Genomic DNA, 21,038 nt, shown 5'->3' on the forward strand with positions numbered 1-21,038 from the left:
GTTCAACCCAAGTAAATGCCAAGTTTTACACATAACCAGAAATAAATCAAAATTCTCTTTTTATTACAGACTCCATGGACAAATACAAGAAACTGTTGACAATGCAAAATACTTAGGTGTGGACATCTCAAAAGACATTTCCTGGACACCCATATAAATAGAATTACAAATAACGATAAAACATCTTTTGGTTTTCTACGCAGGAACATACAGACAAGAAATTCCAAGATTCGCCAGCTGGCAAACAAGACAATAGTTAGACCACAGGTTGAATATGCTTCTTCCGTATGGAGTCCTCACACGTTACAAAATATACAAAAATTGAAAATGTACAGCGTCGAGCAGTCCGCTGGGTCAAGCATAATTATTCTCCATATGACAGTGGCACCACCATGCAACAGGAACTTGGTTGGCAGACCCTACAAGACAGACACAATTACACTAAATTAATAATCTTTTTGAAAATTGTTCAAGGTTTAGTGGCCGTGCCCCTACCATCATTTATCGAGTGACCAACCAGATTCACTCGTCACACGCACCCCTCTCTTTCAGACAGATCCATACAACTGCTAATTATTATTATTAGTTTTCATTTTTCCCCAAGTGCTATTGTGATGTGGAACAACCTCCCTGCCACTACAGTGTTACATCCTGATCTTGAAGGGTTTAAGCGGACCCTGCTTTCCCCTTCTGCCCCTTGAACTCCGAGAGACGTGTTGTTATCAGTTTTTAACTTTAAATCACTTCACCATGTATGATAAATCTATCATACTTTTATCTTTCTCACTTATTCACTTTTAACACTTTTATCTTGCACTGACTGCGCACCTGTCAATAATACCCGCAAGGGGAGTTAGACAGTATAGATAGATGGGTGGGTGGGTGGGATCATTGGGTTTTGGGTTGGTGGGATCATTGGGTTTTGGGTGGTTGGGTTTGGGTGGATGGGTGGGTGGGTGGGTTTGGGTGGGTGGGTGGGTTTGGGTGAGTGGGTGGGTTTGGGTGGGTGGGTGGGTTTGGGTGGGTGGGTGTGTGGGTTTGGGTAGGTGGGTGGGTTTGGGTAGGTGGGTGGATTTGCGTTTAGGTGGGTGGGTGGGTTTGGGTGGATAGGTGGATAGATGGATAGATGGAAAGTTGGATAGATGGATAGATGGATAGATAGATAGATAGATAGATAGATAGATAGATAGATAGATAGATAGATAGATAGATAGATAGATAGGTAGGTAGGTAGGTAGGTAGGTAGGTAGGTAGGTAGGTAGGTAGGTAGGTAGGTAGGTAGGTAGGTAGGTAGGTAGGTAGGTAGGTAGGTAGGTAGGTAGGTAGGTAGGTAGGTAGGTAGGTAGGTAGGTAGGTAGGTAGGTAGGTAGGTAGGTAGGTGGGTGGGTAGGTAGGTGGGTAGGTGGGTAGGTGGGTGGGTAGGTGGGTAGGTGGGTAGGTGGGTAGGTAGGTAGGTAGGTGGGTAGGTGGGTAGGTGGGTAGGTGGGTAGGTGGATAGGTAGGTGGGTAGGTGGATAGGTGGGTAGGTGGGTAGGTGGGTAGGTAGGTAGGTAGGTAGGTAGGTAGGTAGGTAGGTAGGTGGATAGGTGGGTAGGTGGGTGGGTGGGTGGGTGGGTGGGTGGGTAGGTGGGTAGGTGGGTAGGTGGGTAGGTAGGTAGGTAGGTAGGTAGGTAGGTAGATAGACCTACTTTCGCTTTTACTGTTCACTCTGAAAGAAGTGCTACCCACAATTCATTTCGCATTAAGACACAGGTCAGTAGGTGTGTACACAATGATTCTCGGGCTACAAGCATTAATTAATTTGATTGGTTGAAATAACTGGGGAAGATATTCCGATTGGATATACATATAGCAAATGACCAACATGGTCGGTCCTGGCGACTGCGAATAAATGATTGAATGCTCTCTGTATTTAGAATATGTACGCAACAAGAACGTTTTTAGACTGTCGGGTCGTATTTTTAATCAAACACAACTTATTGTAACACTGTAAGTCAGTGAATATCAGTCACAGGAACGGCTGAATCATTTCAAAGAGAACGCGTATAACCTGTATTAGATGATGAAGACTACATTTATAATAAATTAGTGAGTATGGAGGTTTTTGAATTGAGGCAACACATTACAAAATATATATGGAGGAATCAAGTATTTGTACTCAACCAAATCAATTTAGGACTCATTTTGTTTCCCGTGGACGTCATAAAATTAATGGTTTTATGCAAACACTGATAAATAATGTTTTATAGCTTTAACGTTTCGTAGTTTTCTTAAGCTCCACAACACCATTTATTTTTTATTCCGCTAGTCTGCAACTATATAATTATCTTCCGCGAGAAATAACAATTCCCAACCTATCAAATGGCACGCGGCCACAATATTCTTGGGTAAAACCACAAATTTAGGATTTGTACCGTTATGAAAGTTATTTAATCTGTGTGTTGATGTACTCGATGCGATGTTAAGTTAAATCTTTTTTTCTGAATGCGACATACGGTAAACATTTCGAAGGAACCCGCCGGATATGGTTGCATGTTTACCGGAAGACAGTTGTGATAAAATTTTATTTACGATTCAATCTTTAACCCATTTATGCCTAGCGTTTACAAAAAAGGCCTTGGCAAACAGCGTAGACCCAGATAAAACGGCGCATGATGCGGCGTATTATCAGAGTTTGGGCTGTTTGCTTAAAGGAATTTCTGTAAGAAATGTTTTAAATTAAGAAATAAATATACTAGACATCCCTAACTTTGGAAATGAATTGATCCAATTTTGAAGGATGGGAGAGTCCACTAGGCATAAAGGGGTTAAACAAGTATAATTGCAAGCATCAATCTAAAATGGATTGAATTCCGTAAATATATTCATTTGTGTTTCGATCTTGTGTATTTTATTTATTAAAGAGCATACGTTTAATGCATTAATATTTGTTTTGGTCTATATGAGTCAGTCGTAATTGTATTAACCTACACAATCGTTGATAAGACTGATTTCGGCTGCTTATAGCCTTGTTCTGAGTAAACTTTGCTTAATGCATGCATCCGCATAATCTTGATTTCCGTTAAGGGGGGACTTCCTTGAAACTAAAAATACCATAAAAGCGGAAAGTGTCGTCCCTGATAAGCCTCTGCGGACTGCACAGGCTAATCAAGGACGACACTTTACGCACATGCATTAAGCCCAGTTTTCTCAGAACAAGGCTTATATTCACAGGTATATCTCCACCCTCTACTCCCACCCAAACTGGCCGAAAATGGCCCCTGGTGACATGCAGGACGAACTGAAGAATAACATCGACTCCAGCATACTGTGGCTGCTGAAACCACAAACCGTATACAGGTTAGCATCGCTATAGCGAGTATTTAAAGTTTTGCTTAACCCATTTATGCCTCTTGGACTCTCCCATCCTTCTAAATGGATCAATTTATTTCCAAAATTAGACATGTCAGGTATATTTATTTCTATATTTAGAATATTTCTTACAGAAATTCCTGTAAGCAAACAGCGCAGACCCTGATGAGACGCCGCATCATGCGGCTTCTCATCTGGGTCTACGCTGTTTGCCAAGGCCCTTTTTCTACACGCTAGGCATAAATGGGTTAAATTGAGTCAGAACAAATAAAATGATGATAAATATAAAAAAAGTTGTGAAAAAGTGGTAAAAGAGACTCATTAAAATTAGAGATTTATATAATAACAAATATTTTTTGCCTTTACGTTAGCATACTTTATGGTTTTCCCCAGTATTCTATTCAGATTTGTTCCTAGTCACAATGTTTGGTTATGCAACAAGTACGTGTAGACATTTGGCAATTGGCTAGTACTTGTTCGATGTGAATGTATTGAAGTACAAACTATTATTTAAGGTACTATTAAAAGACAGTTAATATATTGCATTTAACATTCTTCGTTCACATTCATGTATTGGTTTATTATTATTAGGTGGGTCTCCGGCAACGCCGTGGTGCATGTGGGAAATGTTCATCAATTCGATATGTCTTAATTTAAACGAACTATGATTGTTAATTTTCTGCAAATGATAATGATGTTTGAAAACAATAACGAAATGTGGTTTCTATGCGTTGTAAAATATTTTATAATATTCAGTTATCGACTGTTCAATTGTTATATTACACCGAACAGAAAGACCATGTATAATAATTGACCAAATAACTTCTGATTCTGATATGGCAAATTGTTATCCTTTTTTATCGATTGTCAAATAACGTAACTTAATGGTATGGCCTTTATGTAAACGGATACAAATTGCCTTTTTTAATAACCCATCAATTGGGAACGGATTCCGGATTGCCTTATCTACAAGGATCTCCTACTTACAGGTATATGGATAATATTATGAGGAAGAGACAGAATGGTCAACCAGTCAGCTTTACCGACTTTTTTGGTCACATGGTCGGGGAGACTTTACTAGGCAACGTAAGTGAGACATTGCAGATAATATGAGCCTTGTTCTGAGAAAACTGGGCTTAATCGTTAAGTGTCATCCCAGATTAGCCTGTGCAGTCCGCACAGGCTAATCAGGGACGACACTTTCCACATAAAGTTGATTTTCGATAAGGAGGGACTTACTTGAAACGAAAAATACTATAAAAGCGGAAAGTGTCGTCCCTGATTAGCCTGTGCGGACTGCACAGGCTAATCTGAGACGACACTTTACGCACATGCATTAAGCCCAGTTTTCTCAGAACGCGGATCATATGTTTTATTGCGGAAAACGCTCTCATTACCGATACATTATTGTTAAAGACAACTTAAACGTCCCGATCTGCTCTAAGCAATAAGAATAAAACTAATGTACACTCATTGATATAATTATATCTACCAATTTATTCGACATGTATCATCCGATTTGTGTCTATTAGTAAGAAGATACCTTTGAAATGAGCCGACAGTGCGTTTAGTCTATCACAATACATGTAAACATACTGACGGAGAATAAAAATGTGATCTTTCAATCGAAAAATGGTTACCTTAACCCATTAATGCATAGCGTCTAGAAAAAAGGCCTTCGCGAACAGCGTAGACCCAGATGAGACGCAGCATCATGCGGCGTCTCATCAGGGTCTGCGCTGTTTGGCTAAAGGAATTTCTGTAAGAAATATTCTAAATATAGAAATTAATGTATTAGACATCACTAATTTTGGAAATAAATTGATCCAATTTAGAAGGATGGGGGAGTCCACTAGGCATAAATGGGTTAAACATTCGCTCTTTCAGAGGTTCCACTGTCGGCTGTCGGAGCAGCATGCGAAGCTTACCGACGGCGCGATACCGATGCCTCTGCTTACGTGCGTGCACGTGAAGAAAGACAGAAGCGAACGCAGTTTCCAAGGTAACCGTATGAAGGCGTAAACCTACCATTCATTATATAAATAATATCTGTCTGGTGACATTAAGGCACTATTTTTTAAAATAAAAATCCTTATAATTTATGTAGCTTTTGTTATATGTCCTATTGTAATAGAAGCGCTTGTTGGAATAGACGCGCTTGTTGTGATGCATTCTCTTTTTATAATAGTTATTCTTTTTATAAAAATAGACGCTTTTATGGTTATATGAGCTTTTGTTTTAATAGACGCTAATTTTATATGAGACATTCTTGTTGTAATAGACGCTCTTGTTGTATTAGATAATCTTGTTGTAAGCGTTAATCTGGTTTTAGTAGGCGCTGCTGTTATTGTATTTTTTAGAATGAATACTCTAAACACATATATGAGAATTTACAAAGTAAAGAATCTCTGTGTGTATCAGACTTTTTAGCTTAACCAATGTTGTTTGGACTCTAGTACATTTTGCAGAGAATTAATTGTTCAAAGACGTATGCCCGGTCACAACACGGCATTGACGGTTTGACTGGGTAATCGTAGTTAAAAGTAATGTCATTGAAGGTGATTTGGTGAGAAAAGTGATTGTACTGGTGAGGTGCATACGTCATTTCGAAGTAATTCATATCAACTTTCAGAGTGGGTAGAGTTTTCACCATACGAAATCGGTATGGCCAAATACGGCACGTTCATGCCGACGAGGTTATTCGGCTGTAAATTTTTTATGGGACATCTAGCCAAGGAGTACGAGGAACCTCCACTCCATTACCTGCAAGGTAACAAAATATCCCACATCCCAATCGCTTAGTCTTTGGAAGTGTTTGTGCGGAGTAGCGCATGCGTGCTTAATCTGATTGGAAGAAAAGTAGTATGCTAGCTCAATTTGTACTTAACTGACAATACGTGCGAGTGAGATAAATCACTTGGTCTGCAACATTTCTTGTGCGGGTAATGCTTATGCAATACTTTCTTGGATCATCATGCGATAGTTGCATAAGTTATCTGAAGTAGCGACATTTATCTCGTAATCCGTTGTTTTTTTATTCGATAAGTGCTTTTATGTTTGATTCAGGTATCTGAGGCAGCACTTTCGCTCACTGACAGGTTCAAGTAATCCAACTCGCAGCACTTTCAGTTTTGATTCAGACATCTGGAGCCAAGCCCTCTGAATCGAGCAATCCTTTGTTATTCAACCTTTCCAGCCCTTTGATGTTTTGATAAAATTATATGGGAAATTGCATTCTGTTTCTTGCAAGCCCTAGACTTTTAACGTGTTCAGTGCTTTGATTATGTTTTGATTCAGGTATTTGGGGCAGCGCTTTCTGCATCCTCTTCAAGCGATTGTTTGAGGACAACAAACGCCTGGATCCCGCCGAGATTAACAGACAGGACATGGGTAACACCTCTTATATGTGACCCTGTGGTCTTCGGTTAGGGATGTTTGCAAGTCATAAGATCGTAAGACGCTACTACTACTATTATTATTATCAAGTCACTCTATCTGACGACTTTGTAATATCCATTTGTCGCATGACATAGATAAAATCTCATTCTGGCAATAAGCACTCTATATAGTTGGCACTATACATTTACAACGCATATATTGTCAAATTACAATGACCCATTTTAGCCACACACAAATGATCGACGTTTCACTTTTTTGGGCGGACGTTGTTATTTTAACCTCGCACAAACACCATACATTATTTTTATCTCGTGATAAATGTTGTAAGTTTACCGTATTTATTATGATAAATTTCGGAATTCTGTATGGCGACTGTGTCATATTGTCCGTCTGTAGGTCTATTAAACGTGCTTTAAGTAGCATTTCAGATAATTTTAACTATTTAATGTAGCTAAAGCGCTGGAAGAAAATGAACAGGATGAAAGCAGTGACAGTAGCGACGAAGGAGATTTTAACGACGAAGATTCAACAATTCAGTCAGCGGGCAACATGAAGAAAGCTTCCACCTTGCCTGCCAATCTCAAGTAAGAGCGCATGCATAGAAATACTAGTAGTGCTATTTGACAACAAGAGTGTACGTTTGCAGACAGACACTGTCACGTAAATAATGTTAACAACATGACATATGATTACAGAAAAGTCATTTAAGAATACAAATAAACGCAATAGATGGCAACAGCACTTACGTTATATCGAGGCGGTAATGAAATTTATCCGAAAACTATTAAGCATGATCGTAATTCTTATTACAAAGCTTCTTTAATATATTGAGATACATACGAAATTACTGATTGTCACATGGAACTTATAACTTGTGGACTTAAGACACAGTTTGTTTAAAATAAAATATCGGGTTAATATATAAACAGCAGTACGAAGGCCTTGATTACCCTCAAGACCATCACGAAGACCAATAAGCCCAAGGTCGGTGCTACAGCAGACGAATCTCCTGATTGAGAAGGCCACGGGCCTCAACAGGTGGACCGAATGCTTCAGCGGTCGCTATAACCACCCGCGTAACCAGAACCCAGTATCTCCAGAGGTGGAGGAGGTAGTGCGCAGTCTAAAGGCCGGAAAATCACTGGGAGTTTACGACATCTCTTCCGATTTGATTTAGCACGGATAAGCGGCAACGCAGCTGGAATGACGGCACTATGCCAGAAGGTATTGGAGGAGAATAAGTGGCCCAAGAAGTGAATCCAGTTTCTGGTCATCCCCCAACCGAAAAAGTGCATTCTTAATATTTGTGAGAATTACCGCAACATCAATTTCAGCTTCTTCCGCAATCCCAGCAATGTCATACTTTGCATCATCCTCAAGCGACTGAACAGTTACACCAAGGAAGTGCTTGCGGAACAGCAGGCTTGATTAAAGAACAGATCTTCAACGGCAACAGAAAAATTATTAAGTTACACCTGCAACACCAACGTGAGCTCTTCCACAACTTCATCGACTTTAAAACAGCATTCGACAGCATGTGACATTATGGCCTATGACAGGTGCTTGGAGGATTCAACGTTGAAGAAGGGCTTGTGCAAGACATCCAAGAACTCTACGGAAACGCCAGAAGCAAAGTACTTCTCAATGGACAGATCGGAGACTTCTTAAGGACATCAGTGGGCGTCCGTCAAGGATGTCTGCTTCCCCCCGTTCTGTTTGAACTTTTCCTTGAGAGGATTATGCAGGATGCCCTCCAAGACCACCACACAGTCATCTCAATAGGTGACAGACCCATCTCCAACTTGAGATTCACTGATGTCATTGACCTCATGAGTTTCACAAACAGTGAAATCCGAGTGAAAACCTCACAATATGAAAGAGCATGAGCATACGGGATGCAGGTTAGCACGGATAAGTTGAATATCATGGTTAACACCACGAACAACACCAGTGCAGAAATCACAACGAACGGCGAGAAGCTGGACGAAGTGATCTGCTTTAGGTACTTGGGACCAACCTCGTCCAAGTATGGTACCAGAACTGCTCGAATTAGAATTGCCATGGTGACCACAGCGATAAGCAGACTGAGCAGGTTGTGAACAAGCAGCTCTATGAGCTTCCCACCAAACATAGGATCTATAACTCCCTCGTAGTCTTTATTATACTGTACTGGCAGCTAGACCTGGACAATTCACGTGGACACATAACGCAGGATACAGACGTTTGATATGTTTAAGTGTCTACGAAGACTGCTCAGCATTTTCTTCAAAGAGCACAAGGCCAACGAGTAGGTCCAGAACATGACATCAGCACTTGTTAAATCCACAAGAACCTCTTCTGTCGACCATCAAACGACGAAAGCTGGCTTTGTTTGAACAGGTTACCAGACACGACTGTACTCCAGGGCACACCAGAGTGAGGTCGCAGTCGAGGCCGTTGGAAGAAAAGATGTATAGAAAATGTGAAAGAGTGGACGTTCCTCTCCAATGAGGAGCTACTCTCAGCAGCCCACAGTAGACCTCATCGGCGAAGGATCTCAGTGTTGTCGTCCCTTATTCCTCCCTCCAATGGCCTGAACGGTCGCGGGATGATATATTGTATTTTAATTATTGAGGAAAATCGTTACAGACGCTTTATTTTTTGTCCAAATACTAGTGATGATTATTAATTAATGAACCGATATTTGTATTTTTTAGTCAGGAGCGTTCGCTTGTTTACACAAAATGTATACATTCTAATTTCAATCGATGACAATTATTTAAACAATTGTCATTTTACCAAACTTTGAACAAGTCCATTTAAAGCAGCGCTGGAATTATTAATATAACAAAAATAAGTACATACCTATTTAGGACTCAATATTAATCGCAAATGAACACGTTTGATAGATCGTATTATTAACATCTATTTTACTTCACAAAATTTTCAGTACTTTGCAATGTAACTCACCCGACCTGGTCTGTTTCTTATAGCCGACTTCATGGCTCACCTCAGCGAAGGTCTCCGCATCTAACCGGATGCGGTGGGTCAATGGATAGCGCCCCAAAACGTAAGGTTTCCACGAGGCGCACAAAACGAAAGGGATACTGGACCGAGTTTCTGAAAGGAGTTTTTGAAAAGTAAGCTTCCATATTTACCAATTAAAGGGACTGTCCAACCGATTAAAGCGTCGTTCGACGCGAATCGATATTTTGGGAAACTACGAGGATTGCTTATATAGCTTAAAAATACCTCCTCATTTTACGTGAACGTGGATGGTCGAGTGGTAAAGTTGGGAGGCATTTTACTCCAATTTTCCATGACTCTAGGGGTCAGTGGTTCGAGCCCTGTGGAGGTTAACGTTTTTTCTTCTTATTTCAAATTGTATTCTTATTTTTTACTGGAGATTTTTAGTTCAAATGTTTAAATTTATCAATAGAAAGCATTTTAAGCAGTTAATGACAAGCTTTAATACATGCCAAATTCTGTTGGACGGCCCCCAATGTTTTGTTAATATGTGCGTTTAATACGAATATATTCTTGTGCAGTTAATGCTGAGAACTGCTTAAAAATGTCTTTTGACTTTTTCAAAAGCTACATTATGCATTTCATATTAAACGAGGTACTTAACCTTCTTAGTACGAAGACGGCTGGTTCAGGCAAATTTAATACTAACAAATGCATTTTTCAGTAAACGCTTTGAGTTACTGAGCACGCGCGCAGGTCGGGCCGGTGTGATCCACAACTTCATGAGAGGTCTTTCTCTTCAACATACTTATCCTCTTTGCCCCTTTACCCCCGTTACTATGGAGCCACCGGAAGTTCCCAACAAAGTTCACGGTTCGGCACCGAGGCCTCAAAGTGGTGAGCAATTAAACTGTAATTTAGATAAGTGTATACGCGGATTATGAGTGGTTCATGGAAACGCCGTGATAAGCGTTGTCATTGTTAATCGGAATAAGTTCAAGGCTGCATTATCCTGTGAGGTTTGTAATACATTTTAATATAAACGACGAAAGAAGAAAAATTACCTCATCTAACTCTATCCTTAGAAGACGACTTCGACTGCATTTCGAGATTCGTAAAGCCACGATTTTCAGTTGTTGTTTGACACAAACGATTTGAATTGTCACCCGTAGCGACAGTACATATATAACCGCCTCCATACTTCGCTTCGCAGATGACTTTTGGGACTTCTTTGAGATGCACTTACCATGATCGACAACCAGTGTATTTGAAACTTATACGTGTCAAACAGTTGACATACTCAATAACTTATGCCGACAGATTTACAAAATAAATCTGTCTCTATCTTGTTCTTTATAGATGATAATGACGTCCTCTATGAGATGCGCCGTATATGATAAGATTTTATTTTATTATATTTGCTTTTTTTCATTTACTTACTCGTGGCGACAGTTCACTAATCGCCTATATCGTATGTTTTGCAGACGACTTCGACGGCATCTTCGAGATGCATCCGACCACGGAGAAGCACCTGTACGTGGTGGACGCGGGCCTCACGTTCAACTCGCCCTACCCCGTGGTGCTGCGGCCTCAGCGCGAGGTGGACATCATCCTGTCCTTCGACTTCAGCGCCCGCCCCGGTGACTCAAGCCCGCCTTTTAAGGTATTTTGCCTTGACACAACAGCTTGATATTATTAACCAGGTTTTCCGAAGGAAAAAACTGGTTATTAGATTGGCGAATGCGGGCGGGCTGGCTGGCTGGCGGGCTGGCTGGCTGGCGGGCTGGCGGGCTGGCGGAATAAGCTTGTCCGGGCCATATCTATGTCGTTCATTGTCAGATTTTAAAATCATTTGGCACATTTGTTCACCATCATTGGACGGTGTGTCGCGCGAAATAATGACGTCGATATCTCCAAGGTCAAGGTCACACTTTGAGTTCAAAGGTCAAAAATGGCCATAAATGAGCTTGTCCGAGCCATAACTATGTCGTTCATCGTCAGATTTTAAAATCATTTGGCACATTTGTTCACCATCATTGGACGGTGTGTCGCGCGAAATAATTACGTCGATATCTCCAAGGTCAAGGTCACACTTTGAGTTCAAAGGTCAAAAATGGCCATAAATGAGCTTGTCCTGGCCATAACTATGTCATTCATTGTGAGATTTTAAAATCATTTGGCACATTTGTTCATCATCATGGGACGGTGTGTCCCACGAAAGAATCACGTCAATATTTCCAATGTCAAGGTCGCCACGACTAAAAATAGATTTAAAAAAAAACAAAAAACTTACAAAGGGGGTTAATTTTTTTTTTCATTTCAAAAGTTCAGTTTGAGTTTTCTCCCTTTATCAGATTTTTTTTTCACAATGAAAACCTGGTTTTGTGACAATTTTGTCCCTTGTTTCCGTTTTTTTATCGACAAAATCCGTAACCACCCGTACTTAACGGAACACATGAACATGCTTACAGATCTTTAAGTAGAATTTCTCTTTTAACCCATATGAATCATTTATATTTTTGGGAATGTATGCGGATACCAGAATTTGAATCCGAATACTGGTACCATCCGGATACCGTAAAGATCTACCATATCGGTCGATTTGTGCAGTCACGTTCATATATATATTTTTTTTAAGCAGAGGTCATTAATAATTATTATGTAACATAAACTGAATGTGCAACGCTATCGCTACTATTACATTATTACCGATCTTATTACTAAAATCCACACGAATATGACTGGTAAGGAACCAGTAATTTCGAAACATTTAAATATTGAACATCATGTTATTGCTACTATCAGAATATGAATGTAGTCAACGCAGCTTATATTACGTACGTACCCAAAATTTTAAAACTATGATAAAAAAAGAATTTTAATTAAGCGTGTAGACTCAACGCCTGCGTGGATTTAATCAATTCACGTGAGTAACGAGACAATTGTATGCATAATGAACGTTGAGAATTGTGTTCCACGTTTTTTAATACGAATATTCGAATATTATGAGGTTACCATTGAAGTTCAACTGAGTATAATAGTGTAATGATTGAGGATATTGCCACTTCAAGTTCAGGCATTTTTGACTAAGTGTTTAAACAATAATTGAGTACGGTATACGTTTTAAAATCGACTTATTAAATCTGTTTTTAAATGCCGTAATAACTATTTTCACTTGATCCGAACTAAAATAAAATTAATCAAGATTTGATGTGTTTGGGCATTCTGCTATATTCACATTTTGGCGACAACTAACAACGGAAATCAATAGTCTGACGCATTTGAAAACAAATACACCCAAAAATTGCTAAACCAGCTGAGATTCAGCAGAGATAACTATTAAATGTAATGATACATAATTCAACGGAGGAACAATGCAGGAGTAGCAACACTATGCTGAGGCCATTCTTCCTCCATAAACTATTCCTCCAAAATATTCCAGAAGCAGATATTAGTTTCATTGAATATTAACTGCGCGTTTAAATCTTGCAGGAGCTGCTCTTGGCAGCAATGTGGGCTAAAAAGCATAACCTGATGTTTCCTCCCATCGACACGACCGTGTTCGACAGGGAGGGCATGAAGGAGCTATATATCTTCAGGCACCCCACTGAAGCCAACTGTCCCATTGTCCTGCATTTCTGTCTCGTCAACGTTGAGTTCCGGAACTTCGTTAAACCTGGTAAGCCGGTTCGCGCTGTCCAAAGATTCAAATTTAGTACCGGCTGGGAATGGAAAGACCATATTTGTGGATTCGTCTTAATGACGTTTCTGTTTTGGAAAAATCCAATCCAAATTTGTCGAATTCCTCCAAATTTAGTCGAAGATCCGCTACTTATGAAGAATTGTGTTTCTTTCATTCCATTAAGCAATTGTTTAATTTGTTTTGCTTTATAATTTTGATTTGTTAGGGTTTTTAATTATATTGTTATTGATCCTTATAATTCTTATATATCATTTTTAAATACAGGCAATCCCTTTTGCATTACTGACCTCAACAATTCATTCAATTCCGACCAAAATAATCCTACAATCTTGTATCCGTTTGATCATCAATAGATCGGATCGGCAACAGCTTAGTTAGTGACCCTATGCCATATGGATTGAAATGACCATATATCACATGGATTGAAATAACTCTGAGCAACATAGTTACTTTTTTGTATGCGTTCTTCTTCACCTTAAACGCATGTATATGCGTTTTTATAATGTAATTGGTTCAACATGGTCTAGATTGAAGCCCAAACATAAAAGATATTTTCCTTAATCCACAACTCAAACTTTCACAGTTACATGTGCAAATATAACGTTTGGATGTGACAATAATTGTTCAGTTTAAGTCAGGTTGATTAACCTATTATCATTATTATCACAGTTATCAATTGTAAAATATATTTCTAATGTGGGACAGTGATGTAGGATTTTTTCAATTGCCAGAACTGGTCTCTGTATTTGCTTGGTATCAGAAGAGCGCCTAGGGCCATCAGGGCCCTCTTATTAAAGTTTTTATATAAGTTCGTAACAATTGGAAAAGTTGTAATATCTCTTTAAGGTTTAACGCGAAAAACGAAGGAAGAAAAACAGTTTGCTGACTTCGACATATTTGATGACCCAGCAACTCCATATTCAACATTCAACTTCAAGTATCCTCATCTCGCATTTGAAAGACTATCGAAACTGACCGAGTTCAACACCTTATTAAATGTTGAGGCCGTTAAGAAGGTGATCGTAGAGATAATTGAAAAGAAACGTGCGGATCCAAATAAGTTCCTATTCAAACTTGAGGATGTGCCTTTACTTCGGAGAGTGTCCCAAAAGAACAAGAACAGACTGTCGAAGTTCCTCACGCGTATTCACAGCGGTCGATTCAGCATAAAAGACGCCGGCAAAGATCTTAGCCAGTCAATCGAAGATATTCCTGAGGAACCTCTACGTGGCGAAGATGGCCCTGATAATGCTCCAGACCAACACCAGCCTTTACCACTGACGAGCGAGGACGTACCGAAACTGAAACGAACACGTGCAATAACTAAGAAACACCCTATTTCAAACGGGGCTTTTAAATCGTTCAATGCAGGAAGTTCTCAAAAAACACTGACTTTGCCTATAAGCAGCATGTCGTTAGATGTTTCAGAGGCGTCGAGAGAGGAACAGGACTCGACGCTACGAGACATACCAGGACGAAGGAAACCCATGCAACCGGAGAAATCAAAACAGTGGCAGGATTCAAAGTGTAACTCTATTGACGAGGATGACGGGGATCCTCGATTCTATACAGCAATTGAGTCTCCAATTTAACACTGTTTCTGCATTTCGTTTTTACGGAAACATTTATGAGTCCCCCACCCCCCACACTCAGAGTAATATGCGTTTTCAGATCGACAAAATTCTCGCACATCAATAGCCATGGCGTATAGTAGAAGAAGTACGGAAATTCATCAATAGGAGTACCGGATTAATTTATCAATGAGTTTATAATGAACATGGCACATGCAACATTTATTATCATAATGAAGGCAGATACGTGGAAAGGAAAGTCCATTACTTATGCTTTTGCAGTTGCATTTTGCAATTTGATATTACCAACACAGAACTGAGGTGTTACTAACTATCACTAAGAATGGTGAACATGCTTGTATATTTTTTGTGTCAGTGACTTTTCTGTTGTCACGAACATAATTATGTTTAACATGGTAATGATAAAAGCATAAAATGCATAATGTATACCTATAAGAGTAATACTTAAAAAGTGATTTGAAATCAAATTGATCCAAAATGAGTATGGATGACCGACTTAGAATATGTAAAACGTATTGAAATGACACAAACGTTTCATCCGAAAAAAGTAGCTTTAAAAAAGCATATTGCATGACGAACAAACTGAAGACTGTGTCATATAAATGAAGTTAGCTCATATGAACATGTGATATGACCTATATAATGTTTATCTCTACAGTATACAGTATGTCTACAATATTACTGTATTTTAATTGTAAATTTGGCTTTTTTTTCTCTCTCCATTTTCTTTGTGTTATAAAAACAAACTCTTATGTTCGTAGTATCATATGTCTATGAGTATTTAAGGTTTCAGGTTCAAGATTTATCAGCTTTATTGTCCCCTACCGGTTTCACCGGAGGGGACTTATGGTTTGCGCTCTGTGCGTCTGTCTGTCTGTGAGTCTGTCTGTCTGTTAGTCTGTCTGTCTGTCACACTTTTCTGGATCCTGCGATCACTTTAAAAGTTATTCATATTTTTTTCATGAAACTGGAAACAAAAATAAATGACAATTTGGACATTATGCACGTCATTTCATTTTGTTTCTATGTAACAAATTCTGGTTGCTATTGCAACAAATAAAAAAATCTGACAATGGTGGAGCCGGTAGGGGACATATATTGCTTGGCAATAGTCTTGTTATATTTAACTTTGTCACAACTGTTTCTTCGATTTCTTCTGAAAGCAAGGTACTCATTTTTAATTACATCCTAACCTTCACCTTATCAAGTTTGATGCGTCTACAGAATTTACAATATTTTATAAATAATTGTTGCTTTAAAGGGGCCTTTTCACAGATTTTGGCATATTTTGAAGTTTGTCATTTAATGCTTTATATTGATAAATGTAAACATTGGATCTTAAAAGCTCCAGTAAAAAATCAAGAATAAAATTAAAAAAGGAAAAAAGTAGCCGGTACCAGGGCTCGAACCAGTGACGCCCGGAGTCCTGAAGTTAGTCTGAAGTAAAAAAGCATTAGCCCTCTCGGCTATTCCGCCGTGTATACACAGTTTGAGTAATTTATACCTTATATAAGCAATCTTCATTGTTTCGTAAATTTAAACGACAACAACAGAACTCTCCAAATTATTCAATCGTTTCGCGTTGCAACGCTTTATAACTTTTAGGTTTTCAAATCGTCAAAAGATACATATAATGGCTATATTGGATTATGGTAAATGTTCAGTAATACTGTTTCCTCACAAATATCATAACTTAAACGAAAATTTGCGAATCTGAAACAACTTTTTTCAATTTTGTCAATTTACCAAACCGTGAAAAGATCCCTTTAATGACGACAAGGTGTTATGCAATGGCATTTTATGTTTTCTTAATTTTCTATATTAATTGCTCATGATTGCTAAATAAAAGGAATGATTATCGATTTGTTATCAGACTGCCATTTAAATATTACAATAGACCATGTATTATAAGTAAACATAACAATATTACCGGTACTCACCAATTACGTTTTCATTGATCATCATACCGTGTGTATTCTCAGCAAAGTAAATAAAGTCTAACTTGGAAACAAATACATATATTTTAATTATATTTAAATAAGAGTTACAACTATATTTAAATATTTATAAAAGTTACATTATTATTCCCTTTAAGAAGCTTCCACAAACTGATCACCGTTCATTTCAGAGTCGTGGCGATATCATATACAAGCACATGTAACAATTTATAAACAAACGCAAGATTTCTCGAAACATAAGCATAAGCGTATGTAAGCAAAATGATAACATGATAATTTTGTCAATACTCTCCTATCATTAAATGTATTGCGTTGATGGTATTATATATTTATATTGTCATTTGACCAACAAACAAGAGGGGCATGATGGCCCTGTATCGCTCTACTGTTTTTTATGCGAAAAAAAACGTGCAATGCGCATGGGTTGAAATGTACTCAAGCATGTGAATTTCTCTTTCAATCCCTCGTCCCAATGGGCGCTTAAAGCTGGAGTTGTGAGCATTTTAATATATGGAAAACGTTACTACGGTGTTAACTAAACAGAGGTCGCCGTGGTGTAATGGATATGGTTTCCGCCTAGCGACCGGGAGGTCACGGGTTCGATCCCGGGAGCGTTCTTTCGATCTCCCATATAGACACCAAGTACTGGTTTTAGGCACAGGAAACGGAACCGAGAGCATTTCAAATAAGTAGGAATTACTTTCTATGCAATCGAGCTAAAATAAATAGGTTTAAACTAAATAAACTAAACAGACTAAAAAGCCCGGGAATTGTCGCACAGGTCATTTGCTTATAACGTAGGTACATTTATCTCTCCAAAAGATGTTGTCGTTCTTTCTATTTCACATATTTTTAGATGCTGAAGATCAAATCTACGCATGTACTACAAGATCATAAAAGTTCCTTCATTCAATCATGAATCTTTTCCCAAAATTCCATATTGCCATATATTGAAATAAGGTATCTGATATATTCTCTGATAGGTTGCTAGTAATAGACTTAGCGTCAGTCATGTTATAAACAAAGGGATTTTTCACAGCATCGGTAGAATATACTTTTAATAGATACATCTTTTTTAAGTTGCATTCTCCTTACTTTTTGCTACTGAATATTAAAATCACTTATTTCAATGTTGATAAGTTTATCTTGGACAAATATTGTTTTAATTTCACCCATTTTATGTTTTCCATTCTTAAGAGACACCTTCAGGTATGTAGTGGGTGTGGGGTGGGGACACACGGCACACAAAGTTCATTGATGAATTTAATCCATTTATTCATGACGTAGACCAATATAGTCAAATGATAGAAGGACCTGTACAAAGACAGGAACAACAACTTTACAAACAGAGCAAAACATGTAATATTATAAAATACGAAAGAAATTAATATCAAAGTAATTAACACACATTTCATAACACAATACAATAAAACATTCTATCAATATGAACACTATTTTAACTCACCAGGTTGGAATAAAAGTTGACCTCAATTAATGGAGTTATGTCCACTAGAGGGTCGTGGCAAATGCAAACAGGGTCAGTTCATTGGCGTCGCTCTGGAGAGCGGGGACTAGTATGTAATGCATTTTTTTTTCGCTTATGGGAGGAGAAGTTATTTTACGGAACAATGTATATATTTTTGTTTTAAGAATAATTTGCATAGTGGTGATTTTGTGTGTGTAAATTAGTGTAAATAAGTACTACATGTGTGCCTATTACATTTATTACAACATTTTTTGCCAATAATGCAAAGCTAATTGTTTTAATTAATAACTGATCACAGGGGAAAGATCACAGGGGCTGGGCAAATACGCGAAACTTTCTGGTTTTGTATGAAAACAAAACATAATCAAAATATATTTATTTTGTGGTTTTTCTTATTTGCTTATTTAGTGGAGAATCGATGTAGTACGATATTTGAAGACCTATCGCGCAAGCAAGTTTATTGGAAGGCGTAGTCGTACGAAAACATACAATGTATTAGTTTATTAATAGGCATATAATAACGATCACTATACACAACTTCACCAAATAGCAGTACATAAATGATGTCAGCCGGAATAGCTCAGTTGGGAGAGCGTTAGACTGAAGTTGTTTACGCAACAATCATATAAAGGCCCCCGGTTCAATCCCGGGTTCCGGCACGAACGGAACAGTTCGGCGGCTGACAGTTGTTTTCAGCCAGGTTAATAAATATAATAAAGCTTTATTTTATGTAGACATTTTAAAATCCATTTTACTACAATTGGACATTTTTTTATTAAAATTAATGGATTCCGCGTGGTGACAACGTTTATTAAAATTTCGACACGTATTATTGAGTGCAACAATGAGTTGCGATAAAGGAAGCAGCCGCTTATCAAGGATGAGCTGTGTCCCAGCAACCCGTTTCTCTAGAGTCAAGCACTCCCCGGAGTTTTTTTTTAAGAACCACATATAGAGCGCGAAGCGCGACACGTATTACTATCCAGGTGGTATGGGCCCTTTAGCATTATCCGACCATAACGTCCATAGTTATCTTCCTTAGAATTTGAGAAATTTTGAAATCGTTGTTAGAAGTCCAAAATTTTCATCCGATTGTTCCCAAACTTGCACAGCTTTTTTTATCAATGAGGACCCAATCCAAACTCTATATGAGCAATATCGGACCATAAGTCCAGAATTATGTCTCTTTCAATATAAAAATAAAAGTGAAAAACTGCTTGGTTAGGTGATTATGTCAACATTGTTCATCAGATTCTTTTCAAACTTACAGTGTCTTCATATCAATGAGCATTATTACTTCATTTAGAATGAGAAACATCGGGACAATAAGTCCAGAATTTTTTTCTATTAAATTTGACAAATTAAACAATTTCTACTTGTTTAAAAGATTTCACAACTTACGTCTGAATTTTTCCAAACCTGTTAAGTGTTTTTATATCAGTATTACTCGAACCCTATTGAAAATGATGAATATCGGAGCAATAAATCTATTATGATCTTTAACTGAATTTCAAAGTATTGTGAAATGCAGCTTCTTTATGCAATTTACAGTTTTCATTCATTTTTTTGTCAAACTTTTACAGTGTTTTCATATCAATGAGTACTCAACCCCTATCGTAAATGTGCAACGTAAGAATAAGTTCAGAATCATCTCCCCTTGAAGTTGAGAAAAATATGAAATAACGCTTACAAGATGAAGCAGATTTTTTAAAATCTACACAGTTCTGTTCCATTAATGAAAACTGCACACGGATGCCAGTAACAAAAAGGAAACCAATGTAAATAAAATGAACTATAAAATATTTGGGGGTTACAACACGAAATCATAGATAATGGTTATTTGGGGGTTATAACACAACGTCATAAATAATGGTTATTTGGGGGTTATAACACAAAATTATAGATAATGGTTATACCAGTATCTTTTTTTATTTTGTTTAAAATAATCGGCCAATATATTAATATTTACAGTAGAAAAAAATCGTTCCATGTAAACTCATTGAGTGCCTTTTACACTGAAATTCCCGACGCCCTTTGATGCTTTGCATCAATACTTATCTTGTTCATATTGAAATCAAACAGTTCCATTGAATGACCAATGAGAATATTGCATCCTAGAGATTTATGATTCTGATTGGACAACTATTGCATGACATGAAATTAACATGTCATCCGAAATATTTTTATTAGGATATATGGTCACTTTCGACATATTTAAATAAAACCCAACTTTTTTCAGTTTATAAGAAAAACATGCATAACACATGTTCTTACTTCAATTCCTTTGTAAGCAGTCACCATCTGATCTAAAATGGCACTAAATGACAGAGTTGTATCTCGTTTTTACAAGAAAATCAGAAGAAAACAACAATTTGCTTTCCAAAAATTAAAATAAATAGTTTTGCATCTGCTAACATGTATTGATAGATTTTTTTTATTGATAAACATCTCCCATGCTTCAAAAAGATAGATAATGTCTACAAACGGACGCAAAAAGACTTTTTTTTTTTTTTTTTTTTGGACTTCAGAAAAACATAAGCTTTAATCAAACGTTTTGACTTCAGACAATTAAAAACATTAATCAAACGACCATGGTATTAAAT

The 21,038-nt window shown here is 37.8% G+C and overlaps 1 protein-coding gene across 2 annotated transcripts in view; it reads left to right on the top strand.

The window, feature by feature from the left end:
* LOC127868289 (cytosolic phospholipase A2-like) overlaps positions 1-16,851 on the top strand; it is a 39,565-nt gene extending 22,714 nt beyond the window's left edge. For both annotated transcript variants that reach the window (XM_052409921.1, XM_052409922.1), the window contains 11 exons: positions 3,214-3,339; positions 4,341-4,437; positions 5,239-5,353; positions 5,984-6,121; positions 6,649-6,741; positions 7,202-7,334; positions 9,723-9,869; positions 10,421-10,593; positions 11,181-11,359; positions 13,189-13,375; positions 14,246-16,851. In XM_052409921.1, the coding sequence (XP_052265881.1) occupies positions 3,214-3,339; positions 4,341-4,437; positions 5,239-5,353; positions 5,984-6,121; positions 6,649-6,741; positions 7,202-7,334; positions 9,723-9,869; positions 10,421-10,593; positions 11,181-11,359; positions 13,189-13,375; positions 14,246-14,991 (2,134 nt within the window). In that variant the 3' untranslated portion in view covers positions 14,992-16,851. The remainder of the gene's footprint in view (positions 1-3,213; positions 3,340-4,340; positions 4,438-5,238; positions 5,354-5,983; positions 6,122-6,648; positions 6,742-7,201; positions 7,335-9,722; positions 9,870-10,420; positions 10,594-11,180; positions 11,360-13,188; positions 13,376-14,245) is intronic.
* Positions 16,852-21,038: the final 4,187 nt, after the last annotated feature.

The sequence above is a fragment of the Dreissena polymorpha genome, chromosome 2, assembly GCF_020536995.1.
Source record: "Dreissena polymorpha isolate Duluth1 chromosome 2, UMN_Dpol_1.0, whole genome shotgun sequence".
Lineage (NCBI taxonomy): Eukaryota > Metazoa > Mollusca > Bivalvia > Myida > Dreissenidae > Dreissena > Dreissena polymorpha.